Genomic DNA, 20,658 nt, shown 5'->3' with positions numbered 1-20,658 from the left:
TATACCTCTTTTTTTCCAGGCATCCATAAGTCAGACATCCCCACAGTCAGCTTCCTCACCAAGGATAGAAAGTGCAACAGGAATTACAACTACTACCTCACCAAGAACTCCTCCTCCACTCACCGTTCAGGATCCCTTATGTCCTGCAGTATGTCCCTTAGAAGAATTGTCTCCAGATAGCATTGACGCACATACATTTGATTTTGAAACTATTCCCCATCCAAACATCGAACAGACTATTCACCAAGCTTCATTAGACTTGGATTCATTAGCAGAAAGTCCTGAATCGGATTTTATGTCTGCTGTGAATGAGTTTGTAATAGAAGAAAATTTATCATCTCCTAATCCTATAAGTGATCCACAAAGTCCGGAAATGATGGTGGAATCACTTTATTCATCAGTTATCAATGCAATAGACAGTAGACGTATGCAGGATACAAATATATGTGGTAAAGAGGATTCAGGAGATCATGTTTCTCTAAATGTCCAATTGGAAAAATGTAGGGCTGTTGCCCAAGACTCACAATTCACCATACAAACCATTAAGGATGACCTTTGCCAGTTTAGAACATTTGTACAAAAAGAACAGTGTGACTTCTCAAATTCTTTAAAATGTACAGCAGTAGAAATAAGAAACATTATTGAAAAGGTAAAATATTCTCTGGAAATAACACTAAATGAAAAACATCAAAAAGAACTACAGTCTTTAAAAAGTGAATATGAAGGTAGACTTGAAGCACTAATAAAGGAGCGTGAAGAAAATGAAAATAAAATTAAGAAGCTTAAAGGAGACTTAGTATGCCTTGAAGAGGTTTTACAGAATAAAGATAATGAATTTGCTTTGGTTAAACATGAAAAAGAAGCAGTCATCTGCCTGCAGAATGAAAAAGACCAGAAGTTATTAGAGATGGAAAATGTAATGCACACTCAGAATTGTGAAATTAAAGAACTGAAAGAGTCACGGGAGTTAGTGTTAGAAGACTTAAAAAAGCTCCATGTTGAAAATGATGAGAAGATCCAATTGTTGAGGGCAGAACTTCAGAGCTTAGAGGAAAGTCATCTAAAGGAATTAGAGGACACTCTGCATGTCAGGCACACACAGGAGTTCGAGAAAGTTATGACAGACCATAAAGTATCTTTGGAGAAATTAAAAGACGAAAATCAACAAAAAGTCAATCAGATACAAGAGTCGCATGCCACAATTATCCAGGAAAAAGAACAACAGCTACAGGATTTAAAACTCAAGGTTTCTGATTTGTCAGACATGAGATGTAAGTTAGAGGTTGAACTTGCATTGAAGGAAGCAGAAACTGATGAAATAAAAATTTTGCTCGAAGAAAGCAGAGCCCAGCAGAAGGAGACCTTAAAATCTCTCCTTGATCAAGAGACGGAAAATTTTAGAACAGAGATAAGTAAATTAAACCAAAAGATTCAGGATAATAATGAAAATTATCAGGTGGGCTTGGCAGAGCTAAGAACTTTAATGACAATTGAAAAAGATCAGTGCATTTCAGAGTTAATTAGTAGACATGAAGAAGAATCTAATGTGCTTAAAGCTGAATTAAACAAAGTAACATCATTGCATCACCAAGCATTTGAAATAGAAAAAAGCCTGAAAGAAGAAATAGTTGAACTGCGGAGTAAATTGGACTCAGAATTAAGTGCTCTTGAAAAACAAAAAGATGAAAAAATCACTCAACAAGAAGAGAAGTATAAAGCTATTATCCAGAAACTTGAAAAAGACAAAGAGAAATTTATCATGAACCAAGAACAAGACAGAGAACAGTTAATTCAGAAGCTTAATTGTGAAAAAGAAGAAGCTATTCAGACTGCCCTAAAAGAATTTAAATTGGACAGAGAAGCTGTTGAAAAAGAGTTATTAGAAAAAGTTAAACATCTTGAGAATCAAATAGTGAAAAGGTAAGAATTAACTTCAGTTTATAATTGTAAAATTAAAATATTGTTGATTCAGGTTTCAATTTTGTGTTACCACAGTACCTTGATTTACTCACTATCTTAAGTAAATGTAGAAGTTGAGATATTCTTATGAAGTAAAAACTTTTTAAATAGTTAATGTTTCTTGAAAACATTTTGAAAATAACACTACATAAATCCATGAGTGGCTTTTAAAAATGGATTAATATTTCAGATTTCTAGAGAAATGATTTTTTTTGAAAATTTAAATGTTTTCAGGAACTCTTGTTTTTCTTTTTTAACTTATAAATTTCCTTCTTTGGTTTATTTGAAGCTTTTTCCCCAAAATCTTCATTTGAAAATTACTTATTTTTGTTTTCCCTTAAATTGTGTATGCATGTACAAAAGATAAGTTTCCTCTTAGAGTTTAATAAAGGCTGAGTCCTAGATTGGGCCATATAGTTTCATCATTGTTATTGTCTTGATATTACAATTTTAGTTATTTCCTTGGTGGTTCAAAAGATAATGTTTTTAAACTCCAGGTTTTATACAGTCATAGCCTTTTTTTTTTTTTTGCAATTTTATTATTTTCATTAACTGATGTTACTGCCTTTTGAGCAGAGAAAATGATCTTTAGTTTTTCTACTCTTTAAAATTTATTTAGGGGTTTCGTGACCTAATAAACACTTTCTAAAACATTATCAATTAGTTCTATCATTAATTCTTCCAAGTGAATATATTTATAGGTGTATATTCATTATATATTTTAACCTCTGTTTCTTGCCTTAACTTTTATATAGTCTCTTGTGATTGACTCTCCTGTGTAATACTCTCATATTGGTGTACAATTAAACTTCTATTTTGAAAACAAACTATGTATTCTGGGGGATTTAGAGGATTTAATATAGGAATTACAGAGCTGGGGGAACTAAGGTCCAAGGAGTCACTGCTGAAGGCCAGGAAAGCTCTAAGTGAAATATGAGGATAAAGAGACACTAAAGTACCCACCAAAGCTGATCGTTTCCATGGCTTCCAGGGAAGCTGCTGCAATATTCAAGAATCTCTTCAAAGCCCCAATGCTATGACTCAGTCTGCAGCATGCAATGTGTAGTTCTCATTCACTTGACAGTAAACTACTGTGAAACTACATTTGGATACAGCCACCTCTGGAGAGTAAGCCTCAGCTGCTTTTCTACTTTCCAAATCTTGCCATGTGTTCCCTTTATAACTTAAAGTTATAAAGGGAATTCTAGAGAATATAGAATCTGCATTACAGTGCAGGTGAGATTCTGGAAAAGATATAAGAGCAATGGTAAGATGAAAACAATCTAGCACTGTATACCTTGTTTTAAACTGAGTAATTTTACACATTACTCATATTGAACTTTCAAATAAAGACACTTACACTGTCATGTTTCTGTCTAACGTGATTCAGCTTATATTCCTTATGTCACCTCAGGTAGCCTCACCTCTTCAAAAGGTGAGACTCAAACTTTTGTCAGTCTAGCCATCCTAGAGTGAACATATTGACTGATGTTCATTCATTTTTCTGCACAGACACAATCTCTCTTTGACATTCTGTAAGTTAAATGGTGAAATATAGGGTAAACTACCATTATCACAACACATTTTACATACTAGGGGAATGGGAGAAGGGAAAAACGAAAAATTGATTAATATACACAGGCTTAATTACTAGTTTTTATTTCTGTAATTGGCCTTGCAACTCTGGTAGATTTTTATAGCTTCCTTCTATTACCCCTTTATTTTTTACCTTAGACATTACCTCAGCTGATTTTACATCTTGATTTGAAGGATCATTAATGATCCTTCCTACATTAAGTTTCTGTAGTTTTTCCTTTGACTCATTATCATTGGACACAGCAGTGCCAAGACACACTCTAGAAAAGCCTCTGAGTTTCAGTAATAATATTCCTCCCTGCCCTTGTATAGGAGAAACTGTTTCCCATTGATAATTAAGTTTGGTTATATCAGTACGTACCACAGCCACCTCTTTTATTGGTTCAGTGGCATGAGGAGCCCTGATTAGCCAAGTGGCAGTTTAAGCTTCCAGTTCAGTGGGACCCTGATTGTATCTCCTGGTAAGGGAATTCTTTTTAGGGGAGGTAAATCTGCCATATATATCGGTATGGCCCAAGTTGTTGGGATGGGAAGCAGAATTTTTGCTAATGGCTCATGAGGTAAAAGAGTAGTTATTCCAGTTTCTATCCTCAGTTCTCCAACCTATGTATTCTGTGGGAGAATTAGTCTCACAAAATGTCTAGTTCAGAGCATGTACTGCATTCTTTACCCTCACCATGCAAAATGTCACCCATCTAGTACCGTAACGAAGTTTTAAATAGTTTGATCCACAATTGAATCAGGCCAGCAGCTTTAGGGATTGGCATATGTGGTAAGATCAGTGACTTACATGGCATGAGGCTATAGCCACACACCTTTCACTGTAAAATAAAATCTCCTCTTTAGAAGCCATTCTGGTGGAATGCCATAGCAGTGAATAAGGCATGTTAGTTCAGGAATTGTGTTTTTTGCAGAAATATTGTGAGTAGGGGAAGTAAATCTATATGGAGAATAATGAACTGTTTTTGTGAGGACATGTTACTGTTTTTTTTCTAATGATGGAAATAGTCAAGTATAGTAGACCTGTCACTAAGTGGCTGGCTAGTCTCCGAGGGAGGACTACAACTTCGGGAGCTCAGAGTTAGTTACTAGATGTATGGAAATCCATGTTGCTGAGCCCATATGTAACCTTACTTCCTGCCTCTGGACAGTTTGTTTGTTAGAACTTCGAATAGGACTGGTGTGGCTGCCTAAAGAATTTGATATTCACAGAACACAACTTGCGTATCTCGTTATTATGACGTTCCTCCCAGTAGGACATAATATACATATATATCCTCATACTTTGTGCCTATTTCAAAAGTTTTATTTGAATTTCTCTTCTGTAATCTCCTTGTCACCAGATTTAAATCTACTTTCTTCTCAGTCCCTCACTATCCTCCAAGCCTTTGGCCATTCTCCATGAGTCACTGTAGATCTATATCCCTGGCCATTTCTCCTAGGCATCTTCAAGTATACTGCTTGACATGTTGCCACTGGGAAGATTTCCCTTCACTAATGTTCTTCAGGATTACTCCTCAGTGAGATGCTAATACTTAACCTCTGCTTTTGAACAGTGTCAGTATATCACGGAGAATTATCAGGAAACCAGGTCTGCAAATTTTTCCCCCTCATAGTGAATGCAGTAGTTGTGATGAAGAGAAAGAAAGCGATGTAGCAAGAGTAAGTACCTTGGAAACCTGAACCTCTTGTGCCATCAAGTCTTGTTTGAGCTCTATTCTGGATATGCCACTTCTACTGGATGATGGAGTACTGCTATGTACACCCAACTTCACGGGTTGATGAATAAGATAACATGATGGGCAGCTCAGGTCGCATGGTAACTTGGGAGACCATGATCAGTCTTTCAATCTCGATGCAGATCCAGTAGCAAGCCATTTTACAAAATCCTAGGGGTCTCAACTGTGATTCTCCTAGAGGACTTGCCAAAAGCTCCATGCAGTATTCATTTCTGCTGTAGATGCTTGAGATATCTGCTGGGAAATATGGCCCAAGTGGCAGAGCAACTGGCATGTTAGTGTTGACTTATTGTAGAGGGCCTTTTGCTTCAGACCTTAAACAGAACAGGCAGCCTTAAAAGTTTTTTGGTAAAGGAGTCATGGTAGCATACACACATGTACTACATATTGTGTCCAAAATTCAAAGATGCCCATCTAGCAGCAGCTTGTCTCTTCTCCTTAGAGGGAACATCTCACATCCCCAGACCACTGAATACTTAGAAATTTTTCTGTGCTGACAAGCTCCTGAATTTTCATGGTCTTTACCGCTCACTCTCTGGCACTTATGTGTCTTGCCCTGGTAAGCCCAGGTAATTGCTGCTTCCTGTTTACTAGGTCTAGGGAGTATATTGCCATAAATATGTTAGATTAGTGTGATATCTTGAGAAATAGCAAAAAGACTAATAACCCTGCCAACTAGGTTTTAGCTGAGCAACTAGAGAGTTGATACAGCCCAGAGATAAGAGTGAAAGCGTATTACTGTCCCTGTAGGAAAATTCATATTGCTTCTTGTCTACACCAGGGGTTGACAAACCATGTGTGGGCTGCGGAAATCTAACCCACTGCTTGTTCTGGTCAGTAGAGCTATATTGGAATACAGAGGTAGAGATGCTCATTCCTTTACCTTTTGCCTGTGGCTGCTTTTGGCAGAATTGAGTACTGACTGGGATTATCTATCTAATATTTTTACTATTTGTCCCGCACGCCTGCAAAACAAACAGAAAAACTTGTCAACCCTGGTCTATGCTAATAGGCATAGAGGGGGAAGAAATCACCAAATCAGTGGATACATGTCATGTGGTTGTGGCTTTGTTGATTTGCTCCAGTAAAGAGGGCATATTGAAATAGCAGATTTACTGGAGTTACTACTCATTTAAATTTATAATCCATTACATGTTTTTAGGTGTTTTCTGCAGGACACATACTTAAGTTGAGATAAGAATGTAATAGAAATCTCTCCCCTGTATCATTTGAAGTGAGAGTTTGAAGGATTTTACTTTGTTCTTTCTACCATAATAGTCCTCATTCTATATGTGAAGGGACCAACAGGGATTCCCCAACGGTTGCTTTTGTGTCTGTTTTACTGTAGATTCTGGATATAAGGAGATACGTCTTACCTATAGTGCGGGAGCCACTGGGCTCAAACTCCGCTTACCACCTCACTGTCAGTAATCCAGTCGAGCACAGTGGCATTAGAATCCCCTCAGAGCCAATGCTCGGTAGTCCTCCAAAATTGGTTAATTGACTTCCCTGAGTACACACTCAGCCTGGAAAATGACTACAGGTGCTTCTGGTGAAGGCTAGAAAGAACGCCTAACAATGTGAAGTTTGGGCATTGTAGTTGGTGACTGACTCAGGTCATGGAATTGGATGAGGGATGATGAGTGAGTCTTGATTTGCGTTAGTTCTGAAAAGTTTGCTCTCTGAACACGATATCAAGTTTTTTAAAAACACTTTTAAGAAGCCTTTATCAGCCAATTTTCTATGGCCTTAGGGACAGCCATTGCCAGAGATCTTTCTGTGTCAAACCTGATTACTGCTCTGGCAGTGCTGCCAATAATGGCACCACATATAATGGTTAAGTGTCAGTACTTGGCCTCTATCACTCCTGGAATGACGGAATTTTTCCCATTATGTTCATGGAATTTCAGTGGTTTCATCTTCCTTTGCTATCCCTGTTTTGCAGAGCACCACTGCAGAGCCTTTTGAGGTTGTTTTTCTCAAAGCCTTGGTGAAGGGAGTAGTCTCTGGCCCCTCCCAGGGTACACGTAATAAATCTCTTCCAGTATGCCTATCACCATCGTTCTTTGGATACCTTCCTCTAGACCAACGGTCAGTTAATTTGTTCTTTAAAGGGACAGATAGTAAATATTTTAGGATTTGCTGGTCATATGTAGTCTTTACATTTTTTTCCGTGTGTGTGTGTGTGTGTGTGTGTGTGTAAAAAACAAGAGTAAGTTTTTCTAACTTTGGTCTCAGTACCTTTTTACACACTCAAAAATTATTGAGGACTGCAGTTATTTTTTATATGGATTATATCTATCAATATTTTCTGTATGAGAAATTAAAACAAATTTAAAAGATGTTTAGTCATTTTAAAATAATAAATCTACGTGTTAGCATAAGTAAGATTTTTTAATGAAAACTTGCCTACAGTGAAAATTAATGAGACAAGTTGCATTGTTTTATATATTTGCAAATCTGTGTTTGGCTTAGTGGGTTCTCATTGCTACTTCTGCATCCAATCTATTGTAGTATATTTTGCTCGAAGTATATGGAAAATCCAATCTTTTACTTATATGGACTTGGAAAGAGAGGTGTATCTAAGTTGCTTTTTCAGATAATTGTGGATATTTTTCCTTGACACTAAGTCAAAATGCAACAAATGATCATTTCTTTTTCATTGTGGAATATAAATCCTTGTCAGTGGATTTTTTTATACTCTTTATGCTAATATCCATTGAACTATGTTGCACTTTGAATGGATATTTTACCCATGCATGATTTTATAGCCCAGTGAATTGGTCATTTGAAAAACACTGGTTCACCGAGTAATGCAGATTTTGCATATGTTGACACGTTTTATTAACAGATAAATCACTTTTGTAAAACATACATACAGATTTTATATGAAAGACCTTAGGTACTGGGAAGCTCTCAAGCTCATAGTGGTAGATAGAAGTTTTCTAAATTTTAATTTCTTTTGAAAGAGTCACATTTTATCATTGGTAACAAATTCTGTCAGTTTATTAAAATAACAGGCTCACATTGATCATTTTTGAGAAAATATGTATGAAAAATCCAAGTCTAAACAACCACAGATTGTCATTTTTCAAATAGAAAGTATAGCATGAAAAAGCAGCTAGTTCAGCACACAGCTAAAACAGTTGTACAAGTACTTTCCCATGAGACAAACATACTTTGTAAGTGGCAGAAGTGCTTTATGTGTACTTGTCATTTTTTCACACTATTTAAAAAAATTATATTCAGTTGTCAGAATTCAATAATATTAATAATTTTTTCTACATCAAGGTCATTCCAAAATACACTTGCCGCCTTTTTCATTTTGAGTACCTTGAAGTAAAGATATGATGACTCCAAGTACAGTTTGGTGTTACTATCTTTTAATTTATGTTAGGGTGTCAGCGGTTTTATCATCTGTGCATATGTCACCAAGGTATAAAGGCAAATACAATATCATCTTAGTGTTATTATGAAAATAGTTTTGACCTTATCAATCTCCCAAAAGTGTTCTAATTACCCCCAGGGTTCTGTGGATTGATCATACTTTGAGACTCATGAATCTAGAGAATGGTTGACAAATTTCTTTAAAGGGCCACACGGTAAATATCTTAGGCTTTATGGGCCAGATGGTCTCTATCTAAGCCGAGCTACTCAGCTTTGCTGTCAAGAGAAGAGTGAAACAACATAAATGGGTGGGGCTATAACCCACTAAAACTTTAATAACACAAACAGATAACAGGCTCTGATCTGGCCTGCAGGCCATTGATTGCCTACCTGTGGTACAGATGATCTCATTTTGACATTTTTGTTTAACGTCCATTGGGTCCCGGTTTCAGGCAGTCAGCCTAGCAAAGTTAATTGCTAACATTCAGCGTCGTTTGTCGTTCTTGTGCTTTCATTGGATCTATTCCCATATATACTTCCTATAAGTGAAAAATCTTGCAATTGCAGTACCTCTTTGGTTAGATTTTTAACTCCCCTGAAACCTGAGGATTTGAAAGTAGCAATGGGTCTGGAAGTAATGAAATGGTGGGAGAGGTTGTTGAGAAGAAGGATCAACTTGTTGAGAAGGGAACTTCAGGTAAGGTGACACTAATCTCCACAGATAAGGGAGAAGAGGCTGCTGCTGGTAAGGGAGTTTGATGGGATTTGGAGAGACAGCTGGGACATCTCCAAAACCTTGCCTTTTTTAGTCACTTGATCCCAGACAACTACAGGTGTCAGCTATTTTGCCATAGTCTGCCAGAGTTCCATTTTACACTGGTGGTGAGGCCACTGCTGCCTTCAGATCAAAGCAGATCAGAGAATTCCAGATTCCTATCTTTATAGTTTTTTCCTCTAGGATCATATTTGTATCTGTCTGGATTGAGCTTAAAGAATAGAACCTGTTGTAAGTATTTCAGGAATAAAGGATCTAATATTAGAAGTCAAATGAGCTTTGGGAGAACTGGGCAATGGGGGTGAAGGGTAAGAGAGTGAAAGTCCTGGAAATATCTAGGTTCAAAGTCATCTGAAGCACTGACGTCGATGACTAATCAGGAAACTGCTACAATTTTTAGGACTTCTACCAATTAACTATTGAAACACCAATGCAGAAGAAGTTACTTAGAAACCTCTTCTGAATCTTAAGTTGCCCACATGTCTGAGCACAGCCACCTCTGGAGAATGATGGACTTTCTCTTCAGCATTCCAGATTTTGTGTGGTATCTTTCATTGACAAATTTCAACCCCCAGAACTTCCTGGGAATTCTGAATATAGTTATCAGCTTCTCTGCCTTACAGAGGAAAAACTCCCACAAGTCAAATAAAAAACAGATCAAACAATCCATTAGAAAAATGAGCAAAGGATATGAATAGACAGATTAAGCAAAAAAAAACAGACTTTCAGAAACAGCCCAAAGGGAGGGCAAGTGTGGTCAGTAATATTGTGGTCGGTTTACTCAGTGACACAGTAAGTGAGTGGGGTGATCACATCATAAAGTATAAAAAATGTGATGTACACGTGAAACTAATATAACCAATATGAGATAGTATACTAGCTATACTTAACTAAAAAATAAAAGTGTGAATAGCCTATATGCAAATAGCTGTTCAGTCTACTTGAGATTAAGGAAATGTAAAATTAAAATAACATATAACTGGGAAAGATAAATCAATAGTATGCATTAGTTTTGAGAATTTAGAGGAAAGAGCTTTCTCATACATCCGTGTACAAAAAAAAAAAAAAAAGCAAATATGTGTGGTTTGCGTATATCTGAAAATCTACTTACTACACTTTTCACAGCCATGCTTCCAGGGGTACTTGATATGGATCTAGGGAAGTACGGCAGCATTTGAATTTTTAAATTTTAATCTAATTTTTTAATCTCAAGAGATGAGTTTAAAAAAAACTCAAGATAAAAAAGTAATTGTTTACTAGGCCCAAATCTAATATAGTCAATGGTAAGAGAATTCTAGCATCAAGACAGTCTAGTTTGTATTCAGTGCAGATTTCCTAGTTACTAGAAATCCTGGGGATAATAGAACCTTTTGCTATACACATAGTTTATTAATGGTGGGGAAACTCAACTAAAGATGCTTTATTTCAAGTTCCATGTATAATAGTGTAGAAGTTTTCAACTAGTAACAAATGTATCAGCTTTTTAAATTTAATTTCCAGGCCTTTTTATGGTATTAAATATATGAAAGGTAGAGTTGTGTAATTTTTCCTTTTTTCGAGAATAGGGCAGCCTTTATTGATAAAGTATCATCTAAAACTGAGTAAGTGCACATATAAAAAAATCAATTGGCCTAGTTGCTCAAGTAATTTGGGAATATTTACTAACATGGGGTGACTTTTCCTGTGACTTAGCAAATTCTAATACCTTGTATGTAATTATCTACTTCTTGGACAAATTTAGATATAAAGGATTATTAGGTTAAAAGTAGATAAGAGTAACTTCTATGCCGGCAATTATAATAGTGATACTTGTGTTCATACTTTTCTCCTTGCCTTGCCCTCTTCTGTTATCTGGTGCTTTGTCAGCAACCCCAAAGGGGTTAGCAGGTTTTGAGGAAAATGAATATGAATTCAGGAATATGTAGATTCGCTGTGTGTGAACATTTAAGTTCAGCTTTAGTTTTGTGTCATTTATCCATTAGCTAACAAAATGAGCTCAAACCTATATAAATATTGGAAAACTTTTCAACATATATAATCTTCAGATTTTTACCTCTCAGTTATCATGTAGTTTGGCAGTTGTAGGAATAGTAAAACTGAAATTTGAAGCTGAGCTCTTGAGAGGTATATTGATTTTTATATTGAAAACATTACTATTTGTAGGTAGAAGCAGATACAGTCATTCAGCCATGTTGGCGTTTGAGAGTTTATAATCTATGAAACTTTTCTGTTTTACTTGTTCACCTTCCTTTGGTAGATAAAAAGAAGAGGATTTGCATATTTTTAACACCAGTTAACTACTGTTAGGTTTAAGGAAGATCTATAGCCTTTCTGATGTCAGCTAGCTACAATATTTGATACATTTGGGGTAACATCTACAATTTTGAAAAAAATATTAATACTTTTATTTAACGTTCAAGTTCTGCCATTGAATCCACCAGAGAAGATTCTTCAAGCCTAGTTGCTGAACTTCAAGAAAAGCTTCAGGAAGAAAAAGCTAAGTTTCTAGAACAACTTGAAGAGCAAGAGAAAAAAAAGAATGAAGAAATGCAAAATGTTCGAACATCTTTGATTGCTGAACAACAGGTATGTTCTGCCCCCATTTCATTATTTTAAGCTAAAGTAAGTAAACATAAATTAGCAAATATAATTTCTTTGTGCAATTGATGATTTCTTATAAGGTCATTATGCAATATAGGTAAGTTCTTCCAAATGAAATAGTCCTCGATTAAAAATTAGGAAATGTGACTTTTCTAATTTCTAACTACCTATGTTATCTTGTATACATCATTTAACCTCTTTAAAACTCAGATTAGTTTTATTGCAAAATGAAAGGATTAATACTAATACTTAGATATTAAACTCCAACATTTTCTAAATTACGTGCTGATCAGTACACATTTTTTGCATTTTCTATAATTCTTATGCATATGATAGACTGTTGGTATATTACAGTTGACTTTTGTTGAACATTGCTGATTTACTTACCGATCACGGGTGAGTGGTAAATCTTGTGAAGTAAGTAGAGGCCAGACCATCAAGGACTATAGCATGCATTGTCAAGGAGTTTGTACTTCACCTGCGGTTCTGGACAGCAGTTGAAGAGGAAATAAAGGAATGACACAATTGGGTTACACTTAATAAAAATTGCTCCCTAGGATGTGGAGTAGAGGACTGCAAGACCTGGGCACGTGAAGGAGCAGTCAGGTGTCTGCTGCTGTAATTCAGGCCAGGGGTAATATCTACGTACCTTTTGTATCCCGAGGAATACTTTTCTGGAACTGATTCACATGTTATAGCTGATAAACACATTTAATATGTGTTGTTTTCCTTTTCCTAAAATGGTATTTTTAAATTATATTTTTAGAATTTTAAAAAAAGGCAATCAGGGAACAGAAAGAAAATACGGAAATGTTGCTCAAAACTCTTGGGAACTTTATTTTTTAAGACCTGAGGAAGGAAAGAAGAGCCTGAAATAGAGGAATGAGAAAGTGTAACCAAAAAAAGGCTTCATGGAAAACAAGGAAATTGATATGTGTGTTATTTAAAAATCTGACTCTGTACATACCTTTTTTTTTTGCATGATTCATTATGTATAAAATAGATCTTTTACTGTCTTGCCTTTTTCTCTGTATGCTCCTTTGTTAGCATTGGTACTTCTAGATTTACAAAATTAAGGGATGAATTAGCTGACTGAAACCAAAATTATAATATTGGCAGCTATCTCATTTAAATTTAGTTCTTATTTTAAGGCTTCTTTTAATATTTGTAAAATGAGATGAGGAGAGATGCCTTCCAAAGTATCTTCCAATTTAAAATAGTCGATGTTAAGTTGTAGTAATTGAAGTTGATTTGTGACTACTTTTATATGGGTGACTTGAACTTAGTTGGTTCTTAACTACCCTGGATTCTAATATGTTTATTATAAATTATGTTAATTTTTCTAAAAATCTGTTTCATATTACAGAAACAGTAAAGATCATGAAAATAAATAAAATGACTAGTATACTTCATAAATGTTTATTAATTTTCTGTACATGAATAATATGTATAGAAACAGCTTAATACAAACACATATCATGAATATACCTTTTGAGGGATCTTCCCTCATGCTTTCTGGCTAGAAAGGACATTTAACTCAATATTTAATTCACTAATTTTGATCTAAAAATGCCATATTCTTGTTAAATCTCCCTGTTACCAGTATTATTGGCATTTTGCATTGATTAAGGGATCATAGACTCTTAATTTTGGAATTGGAAATTCTGGGAAGATAGAAAAAGTCAATTTAGATACTTTCATTATCTATTGCTCTTAAGTTTCAAGAACTTAATGGAGATCTTATAATTACGTTTTTGACAATTCAGCCATCTTTATAAAAGAAATGGTACAGTTAGATCTATGCAAGCATTTGGATACATGAGCTTCACACTAAGAAAGTTTTTATAAAAGTTGAGGAGTAACAAGTGTAGCCATTATAAAGCAGAGGTGCAGTGTCCATTACAAATAACCAGGTAAGAGATGGAGATGAGTTAAAGTCATCTCAGAAATATTATTATTGCAATCCAGATTTAACTAAAAACAAAGAAGAGTCCCGAAGCAGAAAGATTACTAAAAAAAAAAAAGGAAAGTGTATAACAACACCTGCTAATTTATTGACCATTTTTCTTTCTTTCCCCCAAATTTTAAAATCATTTGCTATTGCTCTTTTCCTCTGACAATAAATATGTGGTCAATAATGATATCTTAATATGGAATTAGGAAAATATAATAATGTTTTATTTACCACAGTATAGCATTTCTATTTAAAAATAAATGTAATTTGTAAATTGCACTTTATTTTCTCCACATGTAAATGCACCATTTCAAAATATTTGCAAGTTTATTTTCTTTAGCTCTAGCTGCTATGTGCATGCAGATAATTTAAGTACTCATCTTTCTGTCGTTCCAGACCAATTTTAACACTGTTTTAACAAGAGAGAAAATGAGAAAAGAAAACATAATCAATGATCTTAATGATAAGTTGAAAAGTACAATGCAACAGCAAGAGCGAGATAAAGGTTAGCAATACTTTGTAATACGATATTTTGAATTCTTTTTTAAAACTAAAAAAATTAATTTGAAATGTTTTGTAATGCTTATTTCAACTTGGGGTATCCTTCAGATTTGATAGAGTCTCTATCTGAAGATCGAGCTCGATTGCTTGAAGAAAAGAAAAAACTTGAAGAAGAGGTCAGTAAGTTGCGTGGTAGCAGTTTTGTTCCATCAGCATTTGTAGCTACAGCCCCAGAACTTTATGGAGCTTGTGCGCCTGAACTCCCAGGTGAAACAGAAAGATCGGCCATAGAAACCCAAGAGGAAGGAAGAGTGGATTCGGCAATGGAGACAAGCATGATGTCTGTACAGTAAGTACACCTGTCTTCAACTGTCTTAAGCAATACAGGCTTTTAAACCACCATTGCATTTCTGTAAGATAAAATTTCTGAAGATAGGAAATATATTTAGCACTACTGGTTGTCCATAGCACATATATCTTAGAGTTATGATATTTTAATTCTTTAACCTATAAGTATGAGGAATATTTTAACAGTACTGATTCTGTGTCTGTATGAATCACTTTGGCATGTTTTCATACTATATATGTGCAAAATGTTTCTTAGGCTGCCAGGATAAGTATCACTGCAGTAATGTTAAACTATTCTTATTTAGAGGGAGTGATTAAACTTTGATGTTTGTTACCTAGGAGGAAAAAGCATTACTGTAGTAATGAATATATTCATTTTGGTGAAAGTGTATTGGGTGAAAGAATGCAGAATAGTTTTTTGAAACTTAAAAATATATATAGTTTTCTGTTTAGTTCAAAAGAAACGAGTAGAAACTGGTTAAATTGAATCCTGGAAAAGTATGAGGCTTAAGAACGTATGTGAAAAACAGAACAAATAAATGTAACTTATTTAAAAAGGCAGAGCATAAACACATAAAGAGACCATGGTATTAGAAAACATAAATGACAGAAATAAGTCCAAATGTATGTGAAAAAGTAAACCAACCTATCAACAAAAAACCGTCAGGGGAAAAAAGCATTTAATTGCATTCTGTGTACAAGAGAAACATCTAAAGAAAAATGATACAGAACGTTTAATGTAATGTGATTGAGAATGATATAAAAGGCAAATAATAATGAAAAAATACCCAAGCGACCTAATGCAAAGGTTTTAAAAAATTAAAGAGGAAATTTCATATATGGAGAAGGCATAGTTCACCATAAGTAATTAGTTGTTAATTAGTGCTTAAAAATGTGACTTTGATCAGTTTTATGTGAATCAAAAATGGTTTGTATGAATCAAAAAACTAAAATGAGAACTTTTTAGAGCCACAGTTAGGGTATGATACTTCTTGCTCTCAGGAAACAATGAAGTAAATACTAAATAAAGCAATAGAAAAATAGTTAAAATTATCAACAAAGGTCTCAGAGTTCTAAATATTAATATAATTCAGTCCACTGAACACAAACAATAATATTAAAACTAACAAAAATAGAAGTTTATATGGAAATTTGAATACCTGTATATTCACATCTGTACATAGACATTGATAGGAAAATGAAAATTGAGCTAATAAAGACTAAACAAATATCAGAAATGAGAGATACAATTAAAGTGGTACACTGAGAGAACTATATAACCTAAAGAACATTCATTAAAAGAAATTACTCAAAATAAATGAGCTTTTATAAAATGATTAAATAAAAAGGTACCAATACATTATGGAATGAATAAAATCATAACCACGAGTATAGTTTTATTTATTTTATTTATTTATTTATTTATTTATTTTTTAGAGAATTTTTATAAGAGTTTATTTGAGACGAACTGATGACGTATGCTGGGGAGCAAGATCTCAAATGCCCCCACATATGGTTTTAAAAATTAATAGAGACTAAGATATTGGTTAATCTCGCTCGTGAATATAGATGTAAAAAATCCTGAAGACAATTTTATCATATTTAATAACCATGGAGTACGAAGATGATACATTTAGCATGACTCAATGAAATATTTCAGGAATGCAATAATAATAGTTAAACGTTAGAATATCTCTCAATGTAAACGTATTTACTGATCATATGAGAAGGAATTATATGTGACCATATAATCTCAGTAGATACAGAAATGGCAATTGATAAAAATTCAGTGCTTGTTAATTTAAAATAATATTTTTTAAAAACCTTAGCAAACCAGGAATAGAGAGGAATTCTTATTTTGAGGGTATATATGAGACACATATAGCAAACATCATATTTAATGTTGAAATATATAGACGTATTTTCCATAATTTAGAAAGAATGAAAGATGCCATCCGTTACCATCACTATTCAGTGCGACAGTATAATAAACAATAAATATTGGCAAGTAAAGGCTGAACTGCATTGTTTCAAGATAATATTCTTTTCAAACCACAAAGACCTAACAAAACTATTAAAAAAAATAAGACTACATCAAAGTATAGGTCAAAGATGTTTTTTTTGTTCGCATATTGACCAGCAAAAGCTGATTTGTATATATACATAAAAGATTCCAAAAAATATTCAAGGAAATGATTTGTTAGTAATGAATTTAACAAAAACTGTATAAGACCCTTTTGGAGAAAACTACAGAATTTTATGAAAGATATTAAAAGGCATGAAAGTTAATGATGGATGGAAATACAGTATTGTAAAGATACCATTTTCTCATCAGATTTATTCAGTTATTTATTCTATTCCCAATTAAAATTTCAACAGGATAAGTTAGGTAAAATTTGCTGTTGGATGCTAAAATTCATATAGAAAATAAACATGCAAAAATAGTTGATAACAATTTTTTTAAAAAAGCACTAAGTAGGAATTTATATTGCTAGGTATTAAGATATAGTCTTAAGTTATGTAGATAATAATTAAGTCAGCATATTTTTTGGTAAAGTCACAAGTAAATAGATTACTAGGATTGGTAGTCTTGAAATAAACCCATGGGTATATGAAAATATAATTATGGCATTTTAAATCAGTTTGGAAAAAGAAATAAGACATTGGAGTAATTAGTTACCCATTGGTGGAGGTTAAACCATATTTTACAGTAGATACCAAAAAATATTACAGATATATGAAAGACTAAAAATGTTATTAACTTATAGAATTTCTTAAAATAGAAGACTAAATGTGGAGTAGGGAAGTACAAAGTATCAAACATTTAAGTAATCAGCGCTAGTTCTTCATAATCTTTTCCAAAAAAAAGAAGAGGAGAGAACTCAATATATTCTTTGAGATCAATATTGCGCCGATACCAAAATCAAAATATATCTCAAGAAAAGAATATCAGTACCTTTCAATCTAATCTCTCTGTCTCTGTCTCTTTCTGTCTCTGTCTCTCACACACACATACACACACACACATTTTTGAAATTTGATAGTTTTAATTCCTTGGTTGTGATGATATCATGGGTTATATGCATATGTCCAAACTCATCAAGATGTATACATTAAATATGTACAGGTTTTGCATATCAGTTATAGCTCAGTAGAGCTAAAAAGGAAAAAACAAGGTTAGGGCTAGTAATGCAAACTTGATCCTTGATTGCTTTTCATATGGGCTGGGTTTCCATCTGTTTTAACCTAATTTAGAAATCTCCCTTAATTTTCTATTTGTTTTTCTAAAATTGTAGAACAGAACTGTTCGTTGTAGAATAGAAACACTAGATTAGTACAGTCATCTTAAATGAGCAACACCAAAATTACCATTAAATTTCTTAGAAATTAAAATCTTGGGACTCATGTTGTCCTACTGAATCAGAAACTCCACATCAATAAATTCATTTCTGTATTTAAAAAATATTTCTTACAACTATAGATACAGATATTCTCAATAAAATACTAATAAACTGAATCCAGCAATATGCAAAAGAGATGCATACTGGATTTATTGCAGCAATACAAGTTGGTTTAATATCTGAAAATCAATATATGTAATAAACCACATCAATATCAATGGATAAAGAAAGCATTTTACAGAATACAGCAGCCTTTCGTTATAAAAACATTTACAAACTAGGAATTGAAGAGAACTTCCTCAACCTAATAAAATGCATCTGTGAAAACTCACAACTAAGATTGTACTTAATGGTGAAAAGACTGAATGCTTTTCTCCTAAAATCAAGAAAAAGGTTATCTACTCTTGCTGTGACAGCTGGACATAGAAAAGAATGAATTGGTTCTTTACCATACAATACAAATAAACTTAAATGGATCATAGACTTAAAATGTAAAAGCTAAAGTTATAAAACTCTTATAGGAGTAAATCTTTGTGACTTTAGATTAATCTGAGTCTCTTCCTATAAGAATTAACATTTAGAAGAAGATACAGTTCCTGCTTTTAGTCATTACTTAAAATATAATTGAGCAGTTATACCTGCAGAAGAATTTAAAAGCCCTATACTGCAGCTAATACCTCAGAAATACAAAGAATCATAAGAGACCCCTATGAACAGTTATAAGCCCACAAATTGGGCAACCTAGAAGAAATGGATAAATTCCTAGAAACATGCAACCTTCCAAGACAGAATAATGAAGAAATAGAAAATTCAAACAGACCAATTACTAGTAAGGAGATTGGATCAATAATCAAAAACCTCCCCACAAAGAAAAATCCAGGACCAAATAGCTTTACAGGTGAGTTCTACCAAATATTATTTAAAAAAGATCTAGTACCAAACTTCTGAAATGCTTCAAAAACATAATAAAGAACACTACCAAACTCATTTTATGAGGCCAGTATTACCCTGATACCAAAGCCTGACAATAACACTATGAGAAGAGAAAATTTTAGGCCATTATTTCAGTTGAACATAGATGCAGAAATCCTCTTTAAAATATTAGTCAATTGAATTAAACCACACATAAAAGGATCATGCATCATGATCAATTGAGATTTACTCCAGGGATATAGGATGGTTCAACATCTACAAATCAATCAGTGACATATCACATTAACAAAGGGTAAAAATTATGTAATCATCTCAGTAGACACAGAAAAAAGTATTCGGCAAACTTCAGCATCACCACAGTATACTGGAAGTCCTAACCAGAGCAATTAGACAAGAAAAGTAAATAAAAGGCATCCAAATTAGAAAAGAAGAAGTAAAATTTGTAGATGACATGACATTATATATAAAAAACCCTAAAGACTCTACCAGGAAGCCATTAAAACTAGAGTAAATGCATTCAGTCAATTTGTAAGTTACAAAATCAATATACAGAAATCAGTTGTGTTTCTGTTCACTAACAATAAACTATCTAAAAGAATTTAAGGAAACAATTCCATTTACAGTTGCGTCAAAAAGAATAAATATTTAGGAATAAATTTAACCAAGCAGGGGAAAGATCTGTACACTGAAAATTATAAAAGCCCTATACTGCAGCTAATACCTCAGAAATACAAAGAATCATATTTGTATTTGATGAAAGAAATTGAAGAAAACACAAATAAATGGAAAGGTATCCCATGTTCTTGGATTGGAAGGATTAACATCATTAAAATGTCCATACTACCCAAAGCAATATACAGATTCAGTACAGTGTCTACCAAAATGTCAATGGCATTGGAATAGAGAAAGAAAAAAGCAGTCTTAAAATTCATATAGATTTATAAAAGACCCTGAATAGCCAAAGCAGTCTTGAGCAAGAACAAGGCTGGAGGTATCACACTTCTTGATTTCAAACTATATTACAGCGTTATAGTAATCAAACAGTATGCTATTGGCATAAAAACAGACAGATGAGCCCAGAAAGAAATACCTGCATTTATGGTCAGCTATATTTGATGAGGGAGCCAATAATTGGAAAGGAGAGTTTCTTCAATAAATGATGTTGGGAAAACTGGATAGTCACATGTAAAAGAATGAAACTGAACCTGTCTTATACCATACATAAAAATAAACTCTAAATTGATAAGGACTTGAACATAAAACCTGAAACCATAAAATTTGTCAGAAATATAGGAGATAAGCTCCTTAACATTGGTCTTGGCAGTGATTTTTTTGGCTGTTACACAGAAAACAAGAAGAACAAACAAGTGGGACTATATTAAACTAAAAAGAAAACCATCAACAAAATGAAAAGTCAACCTATGGAATAGGTTGAGAGAAAATATTTGTAAATCACATATCTTA

The 20,658-nt window shown here is 33.7% G+C and overlaps 1 protein-coding gene across 4 annotated transcripts in view; it reads left to right on the top strand.

The window, feature by feature from the left end:
* Window positions 1-20,658, top strand: part of RB1CC1 (RB1 inducible coiled-coil 1) — a 77,342-nt gene that overhangs the window by 43,526 nt on the left and 13,158 nt on the right. For 3 of the 4 annotated variants that reach the window (XM_006923960.3, XM_006923959.3, XM_015598680.2), the window contains 4 exons: window positions 20-1,920; window positions 11,877-12,042; window positions 14,408-14,516; window positions 14,621-14,861. In XM_006923960.3, the coding sequence (XP_006924022.1) occupies window positions 20-1,920; window positions 11,877-12,042; window positions 14,408-14,516; window positions 14,621-14,861 (2,417 nt within the window). The remainder of the gene's footprint in view (window positions 1-19; window positions 1,921-11,876; window positions 12,043-14,407; window positions 14,517-14,620; window positions 14,862-20,658) is intronic. The other variant, XM_015598679.2, reaches the window with a different exon arrangement.

The sequence above is a fragment of the Pteropus alecto genome, unplaced genomic scaffold (assembly GCF_000325575.1).
Source record: "Pteropus alecto unplaced genomic scaffold, ASM32557v1 scaffold87, whole genome shotgun sequence".
Taxonomy (NCBI): Eukaryota; Metazoa; Chordata; class Mammalia; order Chiroptera; family Pteropodidae; genus Pteropus; species Pteropus alecto.
Note: the sequence above shows the minus strand (reverse complement) of the source record. Positions and strands in the feature narration are given on the sequence as shown.